The 26,915-nt window shown below is 40.1% G+C and overlaps 1 protein-coding gene across 2 annotated transcripts; it reads left to right on the top strand.

Annotated features, from left to right (window-relative positions):
• On the top strand, positions 1–26,915 carry LOC112435872 (uncharacterized). 2 transcript variants are annotated; one of them, XM_024804830.2, is made up of 16 exons: positions 1–43; positions 143–175; positions 862–907; positions 5,691–5,845; positions 13,012–13,146; positions 13,380–13,574; positions 13,844–13,906; positions 14,416–14,429; positions 14,861–14,883; positions 15,743–15,843; positions 16,790–16,881; positions 18,077–18,156; positions 23,811–23,970; positions 24,934–25,096; positions 25,223–25,276; positions 25,372–26,915. In XM_024804830.2, exons 1-16 carry the CDS (start codon positions 16–18, stop codon positions 25,620–25,622), a joined length of 1,593 nt encoding a protein of 530 aa, XP_024660598.1. In that variant the 5' UTR covers positions 1–15; the 3' UTR covers positions 25,623–26,915. The 2 variants fall into 2 exon arrangements, with proteins under 2 accessions (XP_024660598.1, XP_024660597.1); XM_024804829.2 differs by having other exon boundaries at positions 17,930–18,156.

The raw sequence follows: 26,915 nt of genomic DNA, 5'->3' as shown, positions 1-26,915 counted from the left end.
CCAAAAGGCTCCCAGATGATTCCGTTTTGGACTCTCGGATTTGGTAGGTGAATTTCCCACCTTTACTGAAATAGATTTTGAATAATTTGAATAATTTATTTTTCTTAACTTTACAGTAATTCTTATCTGCCTGTTCTTTCAGTTTGTTTAATTATTGACTTCAGCACTGCTCATGGTAAGTAGGTTTTATTTTTATTTATTTATTTAATGAGCTCAGAATAAAGGGCCACTGATGTTTGTTGTGAGCTTGCCTGTGTTAAAGAAAGTGGAGATAAAACAAAGCACCATGTGTAATTTAAAATGTAAATCATATACTCATTAAATTAAAGCATTATTATTTTAAAAATAAATGCTCTTTGTTTATGTGTAAAGCCTATTTAATCTATTTGAAATATTAATTTAACTAAATCTGAGTAAGCGGTGAGTGGATGCTTAGAGGGGGCTTTTTTTTTTTTCTTTTTTTATGAAAGAATTTCATGAAAGTACACAGAAAAGGTTTCCATAGCCAGGTACCAAACTATTATTATTGTTGGGTTTTTGCTTTGTGTTTTTCACTTTCAGCTGTGTTTGCAAACCTTTGTCGGGAATGCGCTGCCTGTGTTTCGTCATAAGATAATAATTTACAGGGGCGTTATAGAAAAGTGAAAGGTAATTGATTTGGCAGAGAGTTATGCGTGTATGCGGTAAACTGATACTGTACTCGTCTCTAAAGAAGAACTGGGGGGCGTTTTTGTTTTTCACCTTTTAAAGTCTGAACAATGCTGAATGTATTATATTCGTTTAGAACACCTGCTGACATATTAACACGTTTTAGCTTGTTAATGCCATGACTCACACCTTTGACTTTGCATCTGTTGGCAGAGCCTGCAGTTGGAGAAAATGCAGCCTCCAAAAACCACTGTTCTCGGTAAGTCGACTCTTTCTCAATTGTTTCTCAAAAGTTGTGTTAAAACAACCCCCCCAAAAAGTGATGTATTTCGACCATTATTAGGTCAAGCACTGACCTGGCGGCTCAGGGAACCCATGACGATTATGATGTTCCTCAGAAGAATAGGATAAACAAATAAGGGGGGTGAGGGGGCGGGGGGAGTCCAGCATCAATAAATATATAGTGTTCAAGTTAAAAGTTTAACTACTAAATAGACAAACAAGTAAATTATACATTTCACATCACATTGGTGTAAAGTGACTGTTGGACCAGGACTGGTTCATAAAGTATTTCTGAAAATTTCTCTGGAGCACATTTCAGTAAACTAAAGTAATCTAAACACAAGACACTGGAAATAGGAAACTATCAGAATCAGGGGCGGAGCGGGGGGGGGGGGTGGCTTACTGGGCTTAAGCACGGGTTGTTTTTTCAGAAGCCCAGGGTCTTTTGGAGTGTAATCTTTTCATAGTTAGATGCCTGGCTGACACTGTATAAAACAAAAACTTCACACAATATTCGAAGCACATAGTGCACACATCGGGAATTTATGACTGTGCGTAAATCCCCCCTAATATTGGTATGATCCGAGCTCAGACACTAAGCGGGGCGGGGCAGCTGCTGCCTGCGAGTGCGCTGTTAGAGAAACGCAGCCAGGCAGACAGAGGAGAACTGAAGTTCGACCAGGTACCAAAGAAAATCATTCGTACTGTACAAATAATGTAAATATGACGGTGTATCATGAAAGATTGATATCCAACTGATCACTTGACCAATATTACGTTACTTGCTCTTCGAGTGAATCAACAAATAATTAATAAATCAGTTTCAGTAATGTACTGATATACAAGAATGGACATAAGGGGCTTCTTTCAAAGAAAAAACTCTGGTAGTATTTTATATATTATGCTTTGGATGTTGTTCAGTATATTTCTGTGCAAAACAAGAGGAATTTCAATACACAGCAGTATATTCACAGTTTAAACCAGATATTTACATACACTTTATGGAAAACACAAGAACATTTTTTTACTGTACATCATCAATTTAGAGTAAACTTGTTTTGTTTTGGTTAAATAAATATTGAAATATCTTTTGAATTAGTTAAATGTCAGAATAAAGAGAGAGAGAGCTGTCTATTTTTATCACTTTCATCAAATTTAGGAGTACATATACACTAAGTTTATTGTTAATTAATAAGAAAACTCCAGACGATTCCATTCTGAGCTGAAGAAGCTTCTGATAGGTTAGTAGAGTCCATGTGAGTAAATTGGTGGCACACCTGTGGATGCATATAAGGCAAAACACAGAGCCTGTTTCTTTGAAATGGGAAAATTAAGAGATGTCAACAAAAACACCAGGAAAAGAAATGGTAAATGGCCTGTATTTATATAGCGCTTTACTAGTCCCTAAGGACCCCAAAGTGCTTTACATATCCAGTCATCCACCCATTCACACACACTGGTGATGGCAAGCTACATTGTAGCCACAGCCACCCTGGGGCGCACTGACAGAGGCGAGGCTGCCGGACACTGGCGCCACCGGGCCCTCTGACCACCACCAGTAGGCAACGGGTGAAGTGTCTTGCCCAAGGACACAACTGTCCAAGCCAGGGCTCGAACCGGCAACCTTCCGATTGCAAGGCAAACTCCCAACTCTTGAGCCACGATCGCCCGCTAGAACTGTGGAGCTCCATAAGTGTGGCTCAATTATGAATACAATTTGGTGCCATTTGCAATTAAGAAATACAGATAGTTTCTCTCTTTACTCTTAAAGTTAACAAATATGTTTTTTATATTTATCAATCTAAAAAAAATAAACATTTAGTCTGATTTGATGTTACAATTAAAAAAGTGTTTTTATCTCAAGAGTAAGTAAATATCTGGTTTCAACTGTATATTTGATGATTGTCAGCACAAAGAGGGAGAGAGAGGAACAGAGATGGAACAAGAGCAGGTGAGACACACATGTTAGTCAAATGGTTGTTTACCAAAAGTATCACCGTATCATAGGTACTCATGTATCTAGTACCTAGTGTTTCTTTTTAGGTTTGTTATTTTTCAAATTCTATATTTATTAAGTTGTGCAGGCTTGTTTCAAAGGAGCTTGCAAAGAAAAGCGTCTGGACTTCTTTAAGTTACTTGAAGACGTTTCACCTCTCATCCGAGAAGCTTCTTCAGTTCTAAGGTCAAATGGTGGAGAGTCCCAGATATAAACCTAGTGGGAGTAACTCCCCACAGAGGGACAAAAGGACCCCCTGATGATCCTCTAATCGCCTGAGCCAAGGTGTGAAACTGGGTGTGGGTCACAATCAGCCAGAGTTTCGGGTGAGTTCATTGTGAAACCTGGCCCCACCTTATCATGCGAATTCCTGAGGTCAGATGGCTCAGGATGTGAGTGGGCGTTAAGGGGTCTGGGAAGGGATCTCAAAACTGGATTATAGATGGCAGAGAGTTGGTGTCGTAAACCACCGCCTCTGTTCAAAGATGGTCGCTCACAGTGGACATAGATGGCTTCTTTCACTCCTCTTTCAAACCATCTGTCCTCTCTGTCCAAAATGTGAACATTGGCATCCTCGAAAGAGTGTCCTTTATCCTTAAGATGCAGATGGACTGCTGAGTCTTGTCCTGTGGAGGTGGCTCTTCTGTGTTGTGCCATGCGCTTGCAGGCTTGTTTGCACAACAAGGCTAAATGTTTGCACAACAAGGCTAAATGTTTGCACAACAAGGCTAAATAATTATAAAAACTTTTTTCAATCTAAATATTGTACTTTGGTAGAATTAAAAAATAAGTGTAGTGCAGGTCTATGATGATTTTTAGTGCTACTATCATCTAGTTCTGATTGTGGTTCTGTCTTGGTTAAGTCCTCAGTAGTCCTGGTTTTGAACTGTTGTAGTCCTGTTTTAATTCCGGATCAGTTCTGGGTCTGGTTGAATTGGGGTTTAGTCCTCGTGTCTTGATACAGCCCCGACTTTGTTCTGCCTTGCTGCTTAATTAAAAAACTAGTTTAAGGTGATACGTGATATGTGATATATATTTTTCCTATATGAAGTCATTCTTTTTTGAACAAAACTCAAAACAGAGCCCATTAATCTTTTTCATTCATTTCTACCCCCCCCCCCCCAAAAAAAAAAAAAAAATTCCCACATGCATACTACCCTTTATGGCTAAGCCCCGGGTGTTTCAAATGTTTGGCTCCGCCTCTGCTGCAAACAGGCAGAGATGTGTGTTATGAAACCCACAGGCATCAAACTCACCTGACTGAACAGAGAGCAACCTTAGTTTATTGGCCAATCTTTTACACACACACAGCAACTTCCAACATGGCAACCTATCCACCTCTCATCCAGCAGTCCACCTTTATATACTCTTAGACCACGCCTTCTCAATTCAAACTGGCCTATGACAGAATCCCTCCAGAGAGGAGGAAAGAAAAACAAAGAAGATTAGTTTTCCTAAAATGATCATTTACTTGTCAAAATGAAGCAGACATGTCATATATACATACAGAATTTAAAGGTCATTTCACATTTCAAATTACTTTGAAGTTCTGCAAATGGTTGAGCAACCAAGCACCTACTCTTCCTAGCTCACATCCTATAAAAAAGCTGCCTTTTTTATAGGATTTTCGGGCTTCCTGAGAAGCTAGAATTATGGGCAGGTTGTGGGGCATCAAATACTAATTTCACTTAATGTTATGTAAATCAATTTATGACATTTATGTAAAGTTTGTTTTCTGGATTATTGACTTAACCCTTCATGGTATACATTCAGCAAGTTGCTGGGAACATTCTTCAGAGATTTTGGTGAATAATGACTTGATAACGTCAAACATTTGCTGCAGATATCTCTTTGAAAGAGATCTCTTTCAATCACATCCCAAAGGTGCTCTGTTGGATTGAGAACTGGTGACTGCGCTAGTCATTTAAGTACAGTGAGCTTGTCATGTTCAAAAAACTAGTTTGATATGGTTTGAGACTCATCAGAATATTTTGTCAGTCTTCTGTTTTCCAATTTTAGTGAGTCCTGAATTCTAGTTTCAGTTTCCTGTTCCTAGCTGACAGGAGGAGCAGGCGTGCTCTGCTTAAAGGTTTGACATGTTATGTTCAGAGATGTTTTTCTGCATATCTTGTTTCTTGGTTGTAACAAGTTGTGATTTCAGTTTCTGAAATAGTCAGAACAGACTCTCCAGCATCAACAACCATTCCATGTTCATAGTCACTTCAGTTTCAACTATCAGCAGGTTTTCTTGAGCATGTCTACATGTCTAAATGCTCTGAGTCGCTCCCTTTTAATTAGGTGATTGGATATTAGCATTAAAAAGGAGCAGAACGAGTATACTTAATGAAATAGATAGTGAGTGTAAATGCACTGCTGTTGACATACAGTTATAGATTCTTTTTCTTTTTTTGACAGCTCCCTTTAGGAGTTGCAAAAACTGATCATCTTCCTCCATCTCACCCTATCTCTTCTATCCTCTTCTATCACACCAGCCCTCTGCATTTCCTCCTTCAATATATTCACAAATCTAATCTGGGATCTTTTCCTCTTGCCTGACAGCTTCATATTTAACATTCTTTATCCTTTGTCCAATATATCCTGCGTGCATTCTCTTCTTCACCTCCACCACCTGCACTGTCTATTGCTTTTGATTTAAACTTGTTTACCTTCACCAAATCTACTCTTATGTTATAATGTTATGTATGTGGAATAGAAATGAGTGACAGGGATAATATCCTGGGTTTTGTTATCTGTGTTTTTTTAGAAAAGACTGCAATGGAACACAGTATGACATCCAGGAGGCTGCTTGCTGTGAAAACAAACTTCATCCAGGTTCAAATCTGTTTTGTTGTGGAAAGGAGCCTTACAATCCTGCTACAGCCACTTGTTGTAAAGTTCAACATGGAAAGATCATCACAGGTAATGAATTTGTGAATTAGCTAACTAAAAGCCAATGTTAATTTGACTTTGTAAATGTGAAAGAACCAGAGTGACTGAATGTAAAGAAGCAGCTTCAGTGTTTTACTGGTTTGTTGTTTTCATTTACGCTTCAGGAATCAGAACGGTCTCTTTAAACTCCTGTTTTGGTAGCTGCAGTTTGCAGAGATGTTAAATTGCACTGCTTGAGATTAAAAAGGTTAATATTAATACTTTACAAATTAAACTTGCAGATGATTGTATAAACTTCCTACTTTGGTTTGAAAAGCTACATTACGTTTAACCCCCTTACCCAATCAGCAATGACTTTGATTCAACTTGAAGCATATATATTGTGCTTTATAAGACAAGAAACATCCATGTAGCAGCCCTTGGCATCAAGAACGACAGAAGAGTCTCTAACGGGTGCAGCCATTTATTTCCTCACCACACACGGCTCATTCTCTGGACGTTGAGCACCGTGAAAACTATAAAATAAGAAAAAATTGATACCCGTACAGTACCTTTTGAACTATAACAATGAGCAATAACAACAATGAGCTTAAGTTAATTCAGGCAAGTTCAAACAAGTAATTCTGAGATATACAGTCACAGATTAAATAAAACAAAAGGGGTTACTTCAAACAGCATCAAGGGATTACACAGTTCAGTTAAATAAAATATAACAACAGATCATCTCTCATCACATACCTCAGTCCGCTTGCCAAGGGTGCAAAACTCCGGTAAACACTTAAACACTTCGGCCCATTTCTCATGGGGTGCTGCTAGCTTGCATGACACACATGTCTAGCTAAAAAATAGCACATGGATGTAAGTAACGTAAATACAGAATAAAAAGGTTTTCAGATAGCTCACAATACAAACGCAGCAACATACCTTACATTAGAAACACACTTATCATACTTATCAAAGTATTATCGTAACTTACATGGACTTTGTTCAACTTATTCCTGCCGCGACAGACTGCTCTATACGCGTTACGGGGCATGCCTCTGAGCACATCTGTCCTTCGTGCGACTGCGCATACAGTTCCGACAACCCCCGCAAGGATGACTTATGGTACAGATCAGCGGTTCATTACACTCCGACCAATCATGCTATGATTTACAAACTAGCTAATCATACATGATTTGAACAACAACAAAATGAGACCACTTCAACCAATATACAGGTGTACAAACATCATAGAGCAGGTGCCACCTGGACTGTTACATTGTTTATGTCAGTTCCTCTCAGATAATAACATGGTTGTTATTATTCTCTTTCAACAAGAACCACCAGTTTTTGAATAGGCCGCTCGATGATGGGGGGCTTGAAAGCACGGTCCTGTTTCTTGGTCTGACTTTGGACTCCTACTTGAACTTTGACCCGACGGACTAAACCATCATCGCCTTCGATAGTTTCAACGATACGCCCCAGTTGCCACTGACACCTTGGTAACATATCTTCCTTGATGATAACAATGTCATTCACTTTTAGATTACGGCGGGTTTTGTGCCACTTCTGTCTTGTGGAGACATTCATGAGGTATTCTCTTTTCCACCTACCCCAGAACTGCTCAGTTAAGTATTGTACTCTACGCCACCTCTTCGCTGCATACAAGTCTTCTCTCACAAATTTCCCAGGTGGTGGTAGAGCAACTTTGGACTTCATCAGTATAAGATGGTTCGGAGTAAGAGGTTCAGGTGCCTTTGGGTCACAGATACTGCCCACAGTCAAGGGGCGGCTATTTACAATAGCCATGGCCTCATAAAACAAAGTTCTAAGAGAGGCATCGTCTAGTCTTCCTGCACACTGAGCAGTAGTGGCATTTAGCACATTACGAATGGTTCTAATTTGGCGTTCCCAGATGCCACCAGCATGACTTGCAGAAGGAGCATTGAAAACAAACTCACACTGTTTGTTTGCCAGGAAAGCCTCCAGTGCCTGCATGTCACATTGTTTGAGAGCCTCTCTGAACTCATTTCTGGCTCCTACAAAGTTTGTGCCTTGGTCACAGCGGAGTTGGCAAACAGCTCCTCTGAGGCTGATGAAGCATCTAAGGGCATTGATGAATGCATCTGTTGATAGATCTTCTAGCATCTCGATATGAACAGCACGTGAAGACAGGCATGTAAAGATAAGCCCATACCTTTTGTGGATGATTTCGACCACATATAGTGCATGTGTGCCTTCTTTTGCATTCTTTACTAGTGTGACCCTTTCTTAAACAGCCGAAGCAAAGACGGTTTTCACGAATGAAAGCTCTCTTTTCATCAGGAAGCCTTGTGGCAAAGGTTGGGCACTTGGCGACACCGTGTGTTTCATCGTTGCAGACGAAGCATGGTGGTCTTGGCTTTGAAATTAAGGTCCCTGGTTTACCTGCAGAGTGCTTAGCTTGAGCATTGGTGCTGAGTGCCTTGGTTCTCTTAGGAAGCCTTTCATCTGTTACTTTAGTGGTTAATAAGAAGGGAGAAGCAATGGGGTTGCAGGCTATTCTAGCTTCCCTTTGTAGACATTTGGTGAAATGAGCAAATGGTGGATACTCTTGACATCTGTCTAGTTCATCCACAACAACGCGACCCCATCTGCGTACCAGCCATTCGGGTAGTTTTTTGAGAAGTTTATGATTTTCTTCACAATCATTTAGAATTGCCAGCCCTTTAACATGAGGGATGGCCTCGGCACAACTTTGAAGGAAATCTGAAAACTCTCTGAGGGCTACTGGGTCATTGGGAGCTATTTTTGGCCATTTCATCAGTTTATCCCTGAAAGCCTTTTGGACGACAAATGAACTTCCATACCTCTCCTGAAGAATCTCCCAGGCACCCTGATATGCATCTTCTGAGTTTCGATAGAAGAATCCTTCGACCGCCTTCCGTGCCTCACCTGCAAGACAACTTTTCAAGTACAAAATTTTTTCGCCTGCGGGGAGGGGTTTGTGGCCAATCAATGCCATAAAGGATATCTTCCAGTCTATAAACTTTAAAGGGTTACCAGTGAACACTGTGGGTTCAGGTGCAGGCAGACGGTTGGAGACGAACAAGCTTGCAAGCTCCTGTGTTAAGCTGACCTCCTGTTGCTTTTGCAAAATCTCAGGTGGTACACACTGAGGTCGAAATGATTCAGCCTGTGGATTCAATGGATTCTGAGATTCAATGATTTGACTATCAAGTTGTGATTTGTCATCTGCTTCATACCTAAGGCTTTCCAATCCATCGTAGTTGTTGTAAGCTCTCACTCTGGCTGCTGCTACTTTTACCTCATTTTCTGCCTGTAGCTGTTGCAGTTTAGTTCTCTCTTCCTCTAGCTTTGCTGTCATTTCTGCAATCATTTGTGCTTCCTTGATTTTCCACTCATGCTCTAAGCTACTCAACTTGGCTTGCTGTTCATGTATTCGTTGCATTGCCTTCGCCTGTTCTAGTTTAGCTGCAAGGTCAGCTTCGGCATCCACACGTTTGCTAGAAGTCGTAGATGTGGCTCCAGAGTATGAATCTGAGCCCTTTGAATGCTCTGAAATAACTGTTTCTGTTTCAGTTTTCCCAAAAACAGATCCATACTCCTCCTTACTTAATATCATCCTTACACGCTCCTTCTCGAGCCTGTTATTAAAAGTCTTATCTATATCTTCTAGTCGTTTACCAATGAGATCACAAATTTCTGTTGTTAGGGCAACACACGCATCCATTTTCTTGACAACATCTGGAGTAGAAGTATGATTACGTCGGATAGGCTCATACAGTTCATGCATTAATGCTTCTTTAGCCTTAATGTCCGTTTGTGTTCTAACAAGGTCTTCGTTTGAGCAGAAACCTTTCAGCTTTGTTCTAACTCCTCTTGCTAACTCCTTCCAGGACTCATATGCCTTGCTAAATGACCTTTCATTTTTCTTGGCTTCCTGTTCATGCATCTCCTGCCCCTTTTCTGTTAGTCTTCGCTCTCTGGAGCTGGACCTGGCCTCTTGTGCCTCTGTAGATTTGTCTATTTCTTCAACAGTGGACAACATTATTATTAATTTTATTTTTGGCTTGTTGCACCTGCCCTTTTAAGTGTATATATCTGAACTCAAATGGGTTGAGTGGTGGTTTCAAACTTATGAACACTCAACTTAGATATTTACACCTTTAACCTCACAGACTGGCAACAAAACCCAAATAATACTGATGATGCCCTCAAATCAGACAATTTGCCACTTAAGTTTTTACAGAAGTACAACTGATAGCATAAAGCCCAGATTCAGTCTTAGACATTCTGATGTAAGAAATGTGGGATATTCAGCATCACAACTTTACATGCTACTGTGTTAAATACAGAAGAGGTCTTTCTTTCTTGCATTACTTTAGACTGCCATGTTGAAGATCATTTGCTCACACAGCTTACAAGATGAAGGTGTGCATGACATTGTATTTATAATGTCCTTATTTTGAGTCCTTTACTGATCCAGCAGTCTCTGGATGATGCGATACACTCCTTTACTCACAGTTCGACGAAAGAATAAGATGAGTGTAGATGGCTGCAAGGCAGCGATGAGTTTTCACTGTAGCAGCCCTTGGCATCAAGAACGACAGAAGAGTCTCTAACGGGTGCAGCCATTTATTTCCTCACCACACACGGCTCATTCTCTGGACGTTGAGCACCGTGAAAACTATAAAATAAGAAAAAATTGATACCCGTACAGTACCTTTTGAACTATAACAATGAGCAATAACAACAATGAGCTTAAGTTAATTCAGGCAAGTTCAAACAAGTAATTCTGAGATATACAGTCACAGATTAAATAAAACAAAAGGGGTTACTTCAAACAGCATCAAGGGATTACACAGTTCAGTTAAATAAAATATAACAACAGATCATCTCTCATCACATACCTCAGTCCGCTTGCCAAGGGTGCAAAACTCCGGTAAACACTTAAACACTTCGGCCCATTTCTCATGGGGTGCTGCTAGCTTGCATGACACACATGTCTAGCTAAAAAATAGCACATGGATGTAAGTAACGTAAATACAGAATAAAAAGGTTTTCAGATAGCTCACAATACAAACGCAGCAACATACCTTACATTAGAAACACACTTATCATACTTATCAAAGTATTATCGTAACTTACATGGACTTTGTACAACTTATTCCTGCCGCGACAGACTGCTCTATACGCGTTACGGGGCATGCCTCTGAGCACATCTGTCCTTCGTGTGACTGCGCATACAGTTCCGACAACCCCTGCAAGGATGACTTATGGTACAGATCAGCGGTTCATTACAATCCAAATATAGAAGACAACCACATCTAAATTTTAAGAGTCTGCCAAAAAAATATTCATCATTGATCGATCCATCTGCTAGCGCTTAGTGTTAGATGTTTCAATTTATTTACGGGGTTAGGGTTCGGCAGAAGAAGTTTATTTTAGTTTTTCGTTAAGTCATTCTTGCATTCTTCCATTTCTTTCTTATAATGGTTGTAGTACATGAAGAAATACAACAAAAGATTAAAAATTTATCGTCACAGTTTTCATCCAGCCCATAATTTATTCCAAGCAAGAGATTTTAAGCTCAAATATAAGAAAAACCTACCGGGCAAGGCAAGGCAAGGCAAATTTATTTGTATAGCACAATTCAACAACAAGGTGATTCAAAGTGCTTTACAGAGACATTAGAAACAAAAACAAATAAAAAGCATGATTTAAAATTGATTAAAACAAGCAAACAAACAAACTAACTAAACACACACATTTCACACCTGTTCGCGCGATCTGAACCCTTATCGTAAGGGGAGCTACCAGTCCTTCTGTGGACGAGCTACTTTCTATTTTAAATTCCCTGAATTTAAAATACTCTCTAGACCCAGTCTAGACCCAGTTGGGGAGCTACCCAGAGCTCTAAACCCACTTAACAAACAAACAAACAAACAAACAAACAAACAAACAAACAAACAAACAAACAAACAAACAAACAAACAAACAAACAAACAAACAAACAAAACAGTATATAAAATCAAAACAGATAAAATCAGAACAGTAGATAAAATCAGTAGTTAATGTAAGTTTTGACCGGGATACGTTTAGACTAAGGAGCTTGGAAAGAAAAAGCGTCTGGACAGAGGGACAAAAGGACCCCTGATGATCCTCTACCTAATCACATGAGCCAAGGTGTGAAAATGGGTGTGGGTCACAATCAGCCAGGGTTTCGGGTGAGCTCATTGTGAAACCTGGCCCCATCCTATCATGTGATTTCTTGAGGTCAGATGGCCCAGGATGTGAGTGGGCGTTAAGGCGTCTGGGAAGGGAACTCAAAACTGGATTAAAGATGGCAGAAAGTTGGTGTCGTAAACCACCGCCTCTGTTCAAAGATGGTCGCTCATAGTGGACGCAAATGGCTTCTTTCAATCCTCTTTCAAACCATCTGTCCTCTCTGTCCAAAATGTGAACGTTAGCATCCTCGAAAGAGTGACCTTTGTCCTTAAGATGCAGATGGACTGCTGAGTCTTGTCCTGTGGAGGTGGCTCTTCTATGTTGTGCCATGCGCTTGTGAAGTGGCTGGGCATTCCTCGCTGCACTGTACAGCATACACCACATTGTTACGTTTGTGTTTAGGAGTTTTGTCTTTCGGGTGAACCAGTTTCTATCTGAGTGTGTTGCTGGGTCTGAAGTACACTGGGATGTCGTGCTTGGAGAAAACTCTCCTGAGTTTCTCAGATACACCAGCTACATAGGGGATGACAATGTTGTTGCGTCTGTCTTTCTTATCCTCCCTCGCTGGTGTCTGATCTTCTTTTCTGTGCATCTTTGCTGATTGTGACCAACACCCGCTTTCACACCTTGGCTCATATGATTAGGTAGAGGATCATCAGGGGGTCCTTTGTCCCTCTTTGGGGGGAAACTCCCACTGGGTTTAAATCTGGGACTCTCCACCATTTGACCCTTAGAACTGAAGAAGCTTCTTGGATGAGAGGTGAAACGTCTTCAAGCAACTCAAAGAAGTCCAGACACTTTTCTTTCCAAGCTCCTCAGACTACGATGACCTATCTGACTGAGAACCTTCACAGACAGATACTTTTAGATTCAACTGTTTGCTTCTTTAAACTTCTGAACTTCCTTGCAGTGATTTCATTACCATAAACCACTCGCCATAACAAATTTTCTGTTGTTTACAATAAGTTATCTTGTTTTTACAGCTAGTATTACTCAGGGTCTGAGTGAGAAGGCGTCCAAGTGCTGTGACCTGAAGGCCTACAACCCAGTCAATGAAATATGTTGTCAATCAACCATCATATCAAAACCTGGACCAATGGCTGAATGCTGTGGTAAAGGTGAGCAGACACACAGTTGGAAAAGAAGACTAAATTACATCTTCATTACAAATCATTGCTGTCAGTGAAATGTTATTAATTAAACACAGAAACATTATTGTTTTTTCAGTAGAACAATTTTACAATTCTGTGAAATGTACTCCATTCAAACATTTTGAGGATACTGGAGCAGCTTCTCAGTTGAGTTATATTTGAAGTAAAAATTTTAAAAATGACAATGATCTTTTCCACAGATGTTTTTGATAAGGACAAACAGTTGTGTTGTGGTCCAGCTGATAATAAGACAATTCTGGTGAGGAATTCCCGTCACCATGAGTGCTGCGGTCACAGCCAGTATGACACTGAGACTCAGTGCTGCTGTTCAAATGAGGAGAAGTTGGAGATACAATCGAAGGATTCATCCTGCTGTGTCAGGAATTTCACTCCAGGTCAGCTCAGTACATAATAGCATGTCATACTTTGCTGAATGGATTTCATGACATTTTTTTGTAGTTTGAGTCCAACTTTACATATCAGTCTTTAGGTATGTCAAACTGTATGTATGGTTACATTTGCTAAAAAAGAAAAAAAAAGAGCTTTCGATTAGTTTGCTTGCAGCAAATTTTCCCTTTTCCATTTTCCTTTGGATGGTTAAAGGAAGCTTATGCTAATTACTGTGAGTGAAGCCTGTATGTTGACTTTGTCTTTCCCTCTACAGGCCTTTCAAGTGGAAATACCAACTTCAACAAACCATCACCAAAGAATGGAAGTTGTGGTGAAGGTGAGTAGAGCTGATAAGACCTTATAATCCTGAATGAAAAAGCAGTCTTTAATGGATATCATTTATGAAAAACATGTAAACCGAGCATTTAGTTTAAAGAGCTGATCATTTACTGAGATTAACATATTTAATCTTAAAAACAGAGATTCCACAGAGATTTACAATATGGAAAATAAGTTGTGTTGTGGTCCAAATAATGATAAAAAGATCCTGACAAGGAAGTCCAGAGATCATGTGTGCTGTCATCATGGCCAGTTCAACGTCAAAACTGAGTGCTGCTGTTATAAGAATCATAGTGCTGAAGTACAGTTGACGAATTTGTCTTGCTGTGAGTCAACTATATTTTAATATCAGAACTTGTCATTTATTTTTAACAAAATAAAAACCTAAACACTTATCATACCACACTGTGATTCTCAAATTAAGTATAGTACTTTTATAGGGGTTTTATAGGGGTTTTTGTTTGTTTGTTTTGGTTAATGAAAACTCTTTGTGCTTTATATCCACAGGTATGAAACAGAAGGTAGGTGTTGTGTTTCTTGGGAAGTCCAGGGGACCTCTGGAAGTAACAATAAAAATGTCAAGTTTGAAAAAAGGGACAAGGAGGCAAATCAGGAATAAAATCCTATTTTTTAAAATTAATTATTAAACAGAAATCTGTTTGTGTGTGTGTGTGTGTGTGTGTGTGTGTGTGGGGGGGGGGGGGAGGGGGTACAATTAGTGTCAGGGTTACAATTAGGTTATGGTTAAGTTTAGACTAAGGGTTATGATTAGGCGTTTATTTTTGATGAGTAGGGTAAGCGGCTAGGGAAAGCATTATGTCAACGAGATACCCCACGAAGATATGAAAACAAGACTCTCTCTCTCTCTCTCTGTGTGTGTGTGTGTGTGTGTGTGTGTGTGTGTGTGTGTGTGTGTGTGTGTGTGTGTTAAATCTTTTATTTTATTTTTCAGATATTCAAGCTCCAACCCAAATGGTAAGTTAATGAAAACGTTTGGTTGTGGTTCCTCGTTTTTCTTTTCTTTTGTTTTGTTTATTTGTCTCTTTTAATTCTATGTTGTTGTACTTTTTTCAACATGTTCAAAATAAAAAGTTTTAATCAATCAATATAGTTCCACTTTATATACCGTCAGTGCACTTTACATAGTTAAGAACCTTATACAGATAGAAACTCAGCAAGCCCTTTTGAGCAAGCTTTAGTGTGAATGAAACACTCCACTGAAAGATGTACAATCATGCAGGTAACTTACAGACATAACACAAAGTATGACTATTTTACAAAGTAGCAAAGGATTGTTTTGACTATTCATTTAATTTTCTTTATATTCTCAAACGGTCAAAAAAATTAAGTTCAGGTTTTTTGGAGTTAAGAAAGTTAAGAAGTTTTCTGTTTTCCACATTGTTTCGCTTTGTTTTTGCTCCCTGATTACTTTCACTTATACATGATGGTTAAGTTTAGACACTAAAATATTTGGTTAGGTTTGGGAATACATTTTTTGTTTGTTTATTTCGATCAGAATGTATGTCTTTACAATAACCTGAAAGATTAAAAATAATGCTTAGGACACTTAGGAGATCCTTTCCATTTCCACTGACTCCCAAAAAAATATAACTATAGCATGATTGGAGGTCAAGGATTAGAAACCAACCAAACTTCTAGAAAATCATTAAATCCATTACTGCACTGAAATGTGCATAAAATTTGAATATAAGTTGTGCAGCCTACATTATAAAACAAATTGTTTCCATACTTCTTTTCTTTTTTTTTTTTTTTTAATTTAATGTGATATGGACTGTTTTGTGTTGATTGTTGCCTGTTTTACACACATCCACAGCACTGAACCAAACACACATCTCTGTGGGTCGTCGTGTTACAATCCAAAGCAAAATCGTTGCTGTGAGAGTAACCACAAGCCTCACTCACTCGACAACTCAGGTGTCACTATCTATTTGTTTGTTTGCCTTTGTTTTGTAGTTTTTTTGGTTGTTACTACTGTATTACATCACTCTGTGGTGTATGTAGTATGTAGTAGAGTAAGTTGAACAAGTAACCTCACCCCAACAAGGCAGTTAGAGCTGAGTGAGCAATTGTGTCTTTGTCATGTTTGTCTTATGTGTATCATTGTAAAAAAACAAAGAATTACTTGAACGCGTCATTTGTTTCTGTGGTACTTATAATTTTGGAAAATACCTCTAGAGGTAAACAGTTAAAACAAAAGAAAGAAGATTGTTTTAAAGAACCTTTAGTGGATTTAGTGGAATGTAGTATTGAGAATGCAAACCGACATGATACCCAAAGAAGCAGTAGCAGCAAAACATAAAAAGAAGGATTTTACCTTCCTACCTGTGTTTGACATATTCATCCACCCCCCTTCTACAATCAGCTGAGCCATGCTCTAGGATTTCTAGCCTTTTTTTTTTTTTTTTGGTCCAAGTTAACAAACTATGAGATCACAATAATGTGATTTTGTCATGATCATTCTTGTAGGAACTTGCATTGATAGTCATGAAACATTAATATGTTATTGTAGCAACAACAGGAAGAAGAAATTGCTCATATAGTTATCAGTTATTATACACATTCTTGAGCTTATTCCAGCTCTTGACAGGTCACGGGTCTAATGGTAAATTAAGAGATGATGAGATCATGACTATGCAAGAAATAAGAGGGGGGAAATCAGAAGAATTCTGGGTGTCTGTCTGAACTCGTTCATTGTTAGCGGAAATCAAAAAGTGTAACAATGTTTTTACATCACTTGAAATTCAGGACTGTTCAAAGGATGTGAAAACACATAAGCTCTGACTTCAAAGAGTGAATGAGTTAAAACTTGCTCGCTATATCTCCTTTCTCCTCTTTCTATTCTCTAAACCACCCTGTTTAGGTCAAAGGAAGGCCACAGCTACAGTGTATAACCCACATACTCAGGTCTGCTGCGATGGACGTGTATCTCCGTGGAAGCCTTGGATCGATCAGGTAATGTACTAATTGCTCCCCAGCCCCTACAGGGAAAAATGATCAAACCACCATTTCCACTGAAAGTTGAAAATCTAAAGCACTGTTTTACTGAAGCAGAAAAATGTTTGAAAGCATACATACCTTTTATTATTAAATTCAATCATATAGCTTTACAATGTAGAAAGTTGGCAAGAGTGCTACTCTTTGACAACAGAATTCAGAGGTCCAGGCCACTGCTTTCACACAGTGCCAGAGGCTGGATTCTATCTCTGTTTTCTACGTGTAAAATTCCCTTAACACCGTCCGTGTCACAAGCAATGATGGGAACTCAAGCGCAGAGCAGAGTTCAGTCCCAAAAACAGAGTTTTTGTTTTTACACAATCACCAGGTGCAGAATATTTACAGTGGAGGAAATGCGGGGTTCCTAGGGTCCAGGGGGAAAATCCGGGAAGGGGAAGCTCTCTCACACACGCTCTCTTCTTCACACACGTCCACACAGCGGGTAGTTTATGGGTCCGGGAAAACTATTCATAAGAGAGATTGGTTAAGCAAAATCACAGATTTACACACAAAAGTTCACTGAGGCTAGAGTCTCACTAACGTGTCTTGCACAATCATCCAGTGATGAGACTGTCTGCGTCCTGGCTTTAAATGGCAAACACATAATGGCAGCCTGATGGGCAATAGGTGTGTGGACCAAGGGCGGGAGCCCGCAGAGAGCTCCGCCCATGCAGCAGGGCAAGAGAAAGAGAGAGTAAACAAAAACACATGTAACCTTGCGGGGCCGGCCGGGCAGACACGGGGACCATGATAGTCCGTATTCATTACTGCCAATGCAAAAGGATCAAAAGTCTGGTAAGGCTAAAAGACTGTAGAAACATAATGCATGGATGTTACATGTATGTAATGCAGAATTTTCGCAAGTGTTTTATGTTCTTAATTTGCATTTTTCATCTGTTTTTTCTTCATAACTCATGCATTTCTCTGTTTAGCTTTGAATGTGTAAACTAGAGAGTCTGGTTGTGTCTGCTTGCACAGTTTACTGTATTATATCTGATTCTTCAAGTGCTGTGGAGAGACGCCGTATGGCTCGGCACAACGTGGAGTTCTGTGTTGTAATAAGAGCTTGTACGAGGGCAGAGATGATGGAGAGGAATGTTCAGAGATGGGTATTCCTTACAACCCGGCTAAAGGGACCATGTGTTGTTCTCAGTTTCACGGCAGCCCAGGACAACACTGCTGTGGGATAGAAATTTACCAGCCTCATACTGAGATCTGCTGCAATGGACACAGGTGATTGTGTGCATGTGTTCTGTTTACTTGCTTTACATTGGGGTCAAAGGAGCTTGCAAAGAAAAGCGTCTGGACATCTTTAAGTTACTTGAAGATGTTTCACCTCTCATCCGAGAAGCTTCTTCAGTTCTAAGGTCAAATGGTGGAGAGTCCCAGATATAAACCTAGTGGGAGTTTCCCCCCACAGAGGGACAAAAGGACCCCCTGATGATCCTCTAATCGCCTGAGCCAAGGTGTGAAACTGGGTGTGGGTAACAATCAGCCAGAGTTTCGGGTGAGTTCATTGTGAAACCTGGCCCCACCTTATCATGCGAATTCCTGAGATCAGATGGCCCAGGATGTGAGTGGGCGTTAAGGCGTCTGGGAAGGGATCTCAAAACTGGATTATAGATGGCAGAGAGTTGGTGTCGTAAACCACCGCCTCTGTTCAAAGATGGTCGCTCACAGTGGACATAGATGGCTTCTTTCACTCCTCTTTCAAACCATCTGTCCTCTCTGTCCAAAATGTGAACATGTGAATTATTGACCGCCTTACATATCACCGCCTTTACCCAGGGGATGCCATACCCTGCATTTACGGACTTCCTAAAATCCACAAGGAAGCTGTCCCACTCAGACCCATAGTCAGTAGCATAAACTCAGCCACTTATAACATTGCTAAACACCTTGCTACCATCCTTGCTCCTCTCGTGGGGAACACCCCACACCACATCAAGAACTCCACCGACTTCACCGACAAGGTCCAGAAACTTACCCTGGATCCAGATGAAACCATGGTGTCCTTTGATGTAGTCTCTCTCTTCACTTGCATACCCACCACGGAGGCCGTGGAGACTGTCAGAAAACGACTACAAGAAGACAGCTCCTTGGAGGACAGGACCAACTTCACACCCGATCAGATTTGCACACTGTTAGACCTCTGCCTCACCACTACATATTTCAAATACAACGAAGGCTTTTACAGACAAAAACATGGCTGTGCTATGGGCTCCCCCGTGTCACCTATTGTAGCCAACCTTTACATGGAGGAAGTGGAAAGGAAGGCTCTTGGCTCTTTCAAAGGAAGAGTACCCAGCCACTGGTACAGATATGTAGACGACACCTGGGTCAAAATCAAGACACAAGAAGTGGAATCCTTCACTGCGCACATTAACGCTGTGGATAAAAACATCAAGTTCACCAGGGAAGACACAAAGGATAACTGTTTGCCTTTCCTGGACTGCGCTGTGCACATTTTTTTTTTTTTTTTTTTTTTTTTTGCCTGTCCCGTTTGGCTCTTTTGCCATCAGAATTGTTGTCTAAAGGCAAAGAAAGATGCCCAACGGATTTACTTTACCAAATTGACCATCCCAGCCTTGCCATAATGGTCCATTTGATTCACCTTTTATTGTTTATTTTATTTTCACTTACTGAATACGGGACAGACTTGACTGGGGGAAAGAAGGGGAGAAGAAAGAGGGAAAGAGAAACAGCTGAGAAGAGGGACGGGGGAGAAGGGCAAAAACCAAAAACCAACAGAATGAGCAGAAAAAGAAAAAAAAGAAGAAAAAAAGAAAAAAAAATGCATATATCAATCACCTGGGTCACCTGCTGAGAAAGAAAAAAGAAAACAAGCAGAAGAGAACAAGAGTGATAGAATAAACAACATCACAATGATATATGGGAATATGACAGTAAATACTAAATATTAAACATTATTGTGCAGCACATAAGATCAACAGAACACAGTGTGCTTTGAGGTAGGAGCCAAAAAGGGTGTAGTTTGTGGGTGTGATCACCCGTGTGTACACCTGTGAGCATGGACGCGTTTGTTTTTTGTTTTTTAAAAGGTTCCTTCATGTAATGATCTGCTAGAGGGTGTGGGGGGGCCACAGCCCCGTCCTCCAGGGCATGAAGCAGGTATGGAGGAGATCAAAACTCCAGACATCCAGAGGCCCCCAGAACACAAGAGACCAAGGAAGACCAACAGAGGGGCAGCCGCGCCACTGTCCCAGAAAGAGCTGAGGAGAGTCCCAGATGAGGGCTCACTCAGCAGCCGCGGAGCAGAAGCCAGGGGGAGTTGCAGTGACGCGCCCGTGAGCTCCGCCGGCAGCCAGCCGTGCCTGAGTGACCGAGCCCCAGGCCGAGAGGCCGGGGGCACCCCACCTCCGAAGTGGCCCGAGCAAGCCCCAGGCTCCAGGCCGCCAAGGAGTGAGCCGGTGTGTACCTGGACGCCCATCCCCGGACACAAAGAACCACCAACGCACCGATGTCTGAGGGAGTCCGCCACTGGCAGGGGAAGTGGTGGTAGGGGGAGATAGGCCTCCATACCTTGGAGGGCCTAAGATGTCCCCAGAGAGGTGACGCCTGACACCCGACCTGACATATAGACACAGAAATACAGGCACACACATTTACAAACATCCATTCCCACCCTCATGCTCTCATATACACTTACTCCACACTCAACCAACGTGGAGACAGACATAAAGAGACGCTGTACACACGATCACACTCCCCAAGCGTACTCTAAACCCCGGGTCTAGGTACCCTTGCCCCTGGAGGGGGGGAACTGCACCCAGACCCAGGTGGTGTTACCCTTTTCCCTAGATGAAAGGTTTTTAAGCAAATCTGAGACCAGAAGTTTAGGTCTAAGCTAACTGATAAATCCGCTTCCCATTTTGCAATAGGAAGTGATATTGATTCATCTGTTTTAGAAAGCATTCTGTATATTTTGGATAGTAATTTGGGGGTTTTAAGAGTAAGAAATTGAACCACACTTGGTGGTGTTTGTAGTTCAACTTGACCCGGTTTAAATTTCTTTTTTACTATGGATTTAATTTGTTGATATTCTAAAAATCTTTTCTTGTTGATCCCATATTGTGTAACTAGTCTGTCAAATGAAATAAATTCTGTTCCTTCTAGTATATGTTCTAAATATTTGATTCCTTTACCACTCCAATCTGAAAAGTTTATCATATTATTGTTTTGTAATATGTCAGGGTTGTTCCAGATAGGTGTACGTTTGCATGGGATTAATGAAGACGCTGTCAATTCTCTTCAATGTGCACAGCGCACATTGAAGAGAATGGCAACCTCAACATCGAAGTTTACCGGAAGCCCACACACACGGACCAGTACCTCCTGTTCGACTCCCATCACCCTCTGGAACACAAACTTGGAGTAATTAGGACCCTACACCACCAGGCAGAACATGTTCCCTCTAAGCCTGAAGGAAAAAAGAAGGAACACACACATGTAAAGGAAGCACTCAAAACGTGTGGCTATCCTAAATGGGCGTTCTTAAAGTCAGCAAAGAGGCACAGAAAAGAAGATCAGACACCAGCGAGGGAGGATAAGAAAGACAGACGCAACAACATTTTCATCCCCTATGTAGCTGGTGTATCAGAGAAACTCAGGAGAGTTTTCTCCAACCACGACATCCCGGTCTATTTCAGACCCAGCAACATGCTCAGACAAAAACTGGTTCACCCGAAAGACAAAACGCCTAAACACAGACTTAACAATGTGGTGTATGCTGTACAGTGCAGCGAGGAATGCTCAGACCTCTACATTGGAGCGACCAAACAGCCACTTCACAAGCGCATGGCACAACATAGAAGAGCCACCTCCACAGGACAAGACTCAGCAGTCCATCTGCATCTTAAGGATAAAGGACACTCTTTCGAGGATGCCAATGTTCACATTTTGGACAGAGAGGACAGATGGTTTGAAAGAGGAGTGAAAGAAGCCATCTATGTCCACTGTGAGCGACCATCTTTGAACAGAGGCGGGGGTTTACGACACCAACTCTCTGCCATCTATAATCCAGTTTTGAGATCCCTTCCCAGACGCCTTAACGCCCACTCACATCCTGGGCCATCTGACCTCAGGAATTCGCATGATAAGGTGGGGCCAGGTTTCACAATGAACTCACCCGAAAATCTGGCTGATTGGGACCCACACCCAGTTTCACACCTTGGCTCAGGCGATTAGAGGATCATCGGGGGGTCCTTTTGTCCCTCTGTGTGGGGAAACTCCCACTAGGTTTATATCTGGGACTCTCCACCATTTGACCTTAGAACTGAAGAAGCTTCTCGGATGAGAGGTGAAACATCTTCAAGTAACTTAAAGAAGTCCAGACGCTTTTCTTTGCAAGCTCCTTTGACTATGATGGCCTGGATGACTGAGAACCTTCACAGACATATTGCTTTACATTGCTGATAAAATCCACTGAAAAGGGATTTCTTCTTTTGTTTTATCTGATTAGTATCTAATGGCTCCTGTTTTGAATTTAGTCAGTCAGAGCAGCTGGGAGCATGGAAACTAGTTTAATGTATTGTCTTCTGAGTGAGAGAGAGAGAGAAGAGAAGTAGAATGAAACATTTTTCATAGCTGATGATTTCATATGGTTTCTAAGACACACAGACAGTTGCGTAACAAACTTTTCCCTGCCTTCGTTTGGTTCCCAGGACTCTTAAAATACATTTCTTTCAGTCTGTGTGGTGTCTCATTGTGTTCCGTGTCTTGTTTCTGTGTGGTCATGACTCATCTTAGAGCTAAAGTATTTAGCTATTGCATCATTAAGTATTTTGCAATTTGAAGTGACACATTTGAATTTAATATATAGATTATTGCCCAACTCACCAGGTATTTTTACTCAGGATTCACTTTTATGGTTATGTCTGTTGGAGTTGAACTGGTTGACTTTTTGGCTGCTCTTGAGTCTGTTTCCAGTTGCAGTAGCTGTCAAAGTGCATTTGGTATAAATGCATTCTATGTAGACAATGACTGAGAGCTTAAAGTGGAGCTCTGATGTTCTGCTTTCAGTGCACAGCTTGTGTAAAGACTGTTAAATGAAGAAGTTAGCTTCCAGAATGACATCCAACACTATACATAAAGACTCTGTCACAGGATAACCCATGCCTCTTGAGGACTAAGACTGAGTATGGCCCACAAAACACTAAGATGGCAATTTCTATTGTTTTATATCTAGCCGAAAGAATAGAGTTGTCTCAGTGAATGTGACACTAATGCTGCTGTGAACCACTTCTTTATTAGTTTGTTTCAAGTGGTAAGTAGGTTAGATAAAATACATATTTCTGGTAATGTTAGCATTTCCCAAGTCATCATCTTCATACTATAACATAATTGTGCAGGGGGCCTATGCATTCAAAACTATTTATTGCAAAGTTAAATTGTCAGTATTGACAATTCAACTTATCTGGGATGTTTGAGGTTTACAGAGTAAACCTCAAACAGGAAAACAGTAAACAGGTTTACTCTGTTCCATAATGCAATCCACTTTGGAGATCCAGACTGCCAAACAGGCAATGATAAGTTCCAAGCCCCTTTATAGTAGGGGGGATTGGGATCTTACCAGGTAAGCCTTTTAGAGTTTCATGTAGTTGATTTATAGTTTTCCATAGTTTTTTTTTTTTTTTTTAAATCTTAAGTTTGTTGGCACAAGTTTCTTCATTGGTTGTTCATTCCACTAACCTGGTAATCACATTTTTTTGTAAATGAACTGCATGCAAGAATTCCAGCCTCAAAGTGTGTTTCCTCCATTTCATCTGTTGCCTCCTTACAGACTCATCTAACTCAGCCTCTTACAGACATAATTATTTATTTTTGTCCTTATTTGATATTAATGTGTCCCGCTGTTTTCCAACCAGACATCTGAAATCAGAAAACATTCACTGCTGTGGGGTCAAAGCCTACAACATTAAAGACCCACAGATGAAGTGCTGTGCAGGAACACTGTACAATCTGACATCATTAGACAAGCATGGAGGGGATGCGCAGTGCTGCGGATCCATTCTGCAAAAGCCACAGGTAGAATTAGTAATGATGATGAAAATCTGTTGTTTGTTCATCTTATTCGTGTATTCCACTGTATTATGTCATTAGATTTAACACAGCTAAGTTGGCCTCCCTGTCCCATAACTTTTCACACTGTGTGTCTTGTTTACAGTGGCCTATCATTGTTAAAGCGCCTCTTTCTGACTGGTGCCTTCTGCCTCTTGGTGTCATATCAAAATGACGCATAAACCATGATTTGACCAATATGAAAATGGAAAAAATAAACAACTGTTGAAAAGTTAGATTTCTTGAGCTTTTTAACTATCTCAGAGTCCTGTCTGTAATTTTGAAGCAACATGAATAACACTGGTAAAGTAGAGAAACTGATATGGGCCTGAGGGGTAAACAGGAAACCGCAACTCTCTCTCTAACTGCATAACTCTGCATAACTGAACTACAAATCAAAAATATATTTAACTTAAGCACAGTCAGCATAAAGTGAATGAAAACAGCATGATGTAACAAGTGACTCATCACTGGAGCTACTTGGCCAACTGTTAAAAACTTTTCATAAACATTTAGAGGCTTTTTTAAAGCAGATTAATCATCTTCTGTGTACATTTTATGATTCCTTCTGCAAAAGCTAGATTCACAACAATTCGGTAGAGATTATTAGCAAAAGAAGCCATTCTAATCTGAACCAGCAATAATTATCAGGGTTGATGAACCATTCTAATCACTTCCTTTCAAATGCTTCATCTCTCTATCTTGAAACTGTTTGCTGGAGGTATTTACTGTATATTTGACAGTCAGACTGACTTTAGTCAAAGTAATATTTTCTATTAATCTCCAAAAATGTGCCTGATACCAGCTCTGTATCAACATTACAGGCTGAAGTTGACTTTATGGCTTGCCTGAACTAACACAGTGTTCAATGAGTCCAATCAATCATGCTTTTATTTAACATAAAATGCTATATATCTTTTCAAAAACCAGGACATTTGCTGCTCAAATGAGGACAAAGAGGTGCTCTACTCTGCCAAGACAGGGTTCAGATGCTGTGGTCACCTTTACTATAACACCACCCTGTGGTCATGCTGTGCTGGGGGGCTGAGAAGAATCCATGAACCAGGACAGGATCAGAGAAAGATGATTAATGGTCTGTTGTGTCTGATGAGCTGTTCTCTCACAAAGTTTATCTTCAGTGTATGTCATATTATCTCAATGCCTCAGCCCAGATTCTGTATTTAACCAATAATGCACCTACAATGTTCTTTTTTTTTAGGATCCAGACTTCTATCTGTGGATAATCTGAACAAAATCGATCTTTGCAAAGAAAGTAAGATATCATCTGTTATTTAGATTTTTTTTTAAATATCAGAACAAATGCTGTTTACAAGTATATGTAAAGTACTTGTGTGTCTCATTGTTTAGTGCACATTGGGACTGTGGAAAGTGTGTCGCTGCAGAGCATTGTGTTCAGGAGTGTGCTGAAGGTCCATGGGATGGAGGCCAAAGTGAAAGCTCTGCCTTTGCCTTACATCCTGGAAAGAGATGATCGCTGCAGCTCCCCTAAACTGATTGCTGGGAAGACCTACTACTTTAACAAAGTTAATGTTTTCATTGATTTCAATCATGACTCTGTTCTTCAGTCACTCCATTTCATTATTTCCAAATGTTCATGACTAGTCACCACTGGCTGATGTATACGTGGTCAGTGTGGATCTGTTACTCTCGTCTTTGAAGTTCTTTTTTCCCCACATATTTACTCACAGTGTTGGCTTTATCACTCAAAAAAGTAATTAATTACAAATTACATTACACTGGTTAACATTATTTTACAAAGTAATTTGTTACCATATTTATTATGGTTGCATTGCAACCTAATATACTAACCCCAAATCGCTCTCTGATTCACCCATCACAGTGTGAATGTTAGCTCGAACTTAAACACAGGAAGAAGTCGTTGTATGAATGTGTGAATGAGGGACGCTATATAAAGCGCTTTGAGTGCTCAGGTAGGGTAGAAAAGTGTTATATAGAAGAACCTGTCCATTTATCAGTAGTATACAATACTTCACATGATGTGTTGTGCCTGTGTCCAGCCAAACCATGTTGCTCTGTTGTTTAACACATCCCAAGATGTCGTATCACAGACAGAATTTAGGTACTTTAAGTAAAGAAAACAAAAGACAACGTAGCTTTTCACTTCAGTTTTACGGGGATTCACATTGTAGTGATTCACACAACTTGACAATAATCAATACTGTAACACAGCAAGCTGGTGCACAATGTTGTTGCTCAAATCTAAATTTGAACAAAATCTAAATGTAACTTTGTTTCTTGCACTGAACTAAAATATAAGTGACAACTGTTTGCACGTCCTTGAACCATACAACTGAATACTTGCAGTAAAGTCCATGATGTACTGTGATTGTTAATTCTAATGAATGATAAACACTTAGTGCCAATATCAAGAATACAAATATGTTAGAAGGACCCACTAAAAATTCCATGAATTTCTGTTTCTTTGAATGTGATTCATGTAAAATAGTTGTGGAAATGGTAAGGATAGGTATGGGAATTTAAGAATGGTAAGGAATTTAGTAAGGATTTGAGGGACATTTAAGCTATAAGCAAACATAAACACTGCCTGCTTGATTTAGTGCCTTGTTGTTAATATAATATATTGCATAGTTATATTGTAAATGTTTAATATTTGACCGGACCTATTGTCCTTTAAGGATTCAAATAAATAAATACAAACATTTATTTAACCTGCTTTGTTTTCTCTTGTATTCAAATAGCTTCCTGTTACTAAAAAGCAATGTGAGCAAGCAATCTAAAAGGTCTAAAATGATCTACATAACCCTGTGTGTCTCCTTCAGTATCAGTTTAGCTTTTTCCCATTTTAGTTTCATTGTAGTTGTGTATGCTTTCCCAATGTCTGCCAATAAAGCTGTGGCATTTTGAGTTTA

This window comes from Maylandia zebra, linkage group LG14 (assembly GCF_041146795.1).
Source record: "Maylandia zebra isolate NMK-2024a linkage group LG14, Mzebra_GT3a, whole genome shotgun sequence".
Lineage (NCBI taxonomy): Eukaryota > Metazoa > Chordata > Actinopteri > Cichliformes > Cichlidae > Maylandia > Maylandia zebra.
The sequence above is the reverse complement of the archived record's forward strand: the minus strand, read 5'-3'. Positions and strand labels throughout refer to the sequence as shown.

Bases quoted from the DNA above. Each gene is read 5' to 3' on its own strand.
- LOC112435872 (XM_024804829.2), top strand. From the start codon at position 16: ATGATTCCGTTTTGGACTCTCGGATTTG. The intron at 13,575-13,843 runs GTCAGCTCAGTA...TTCCCTCTACAG, and splicing joins TGTCAGGAATTTCACTCCAG to GCCTTTCAAGTGGAAATACC. The intron at 15,844-16,789 runs GTGTCACTATCT...CACCCTGTTTAG, and splicing joins TCACTCACTCGACAACTCAG to GTCAAAGGAAGGCCACAGCT.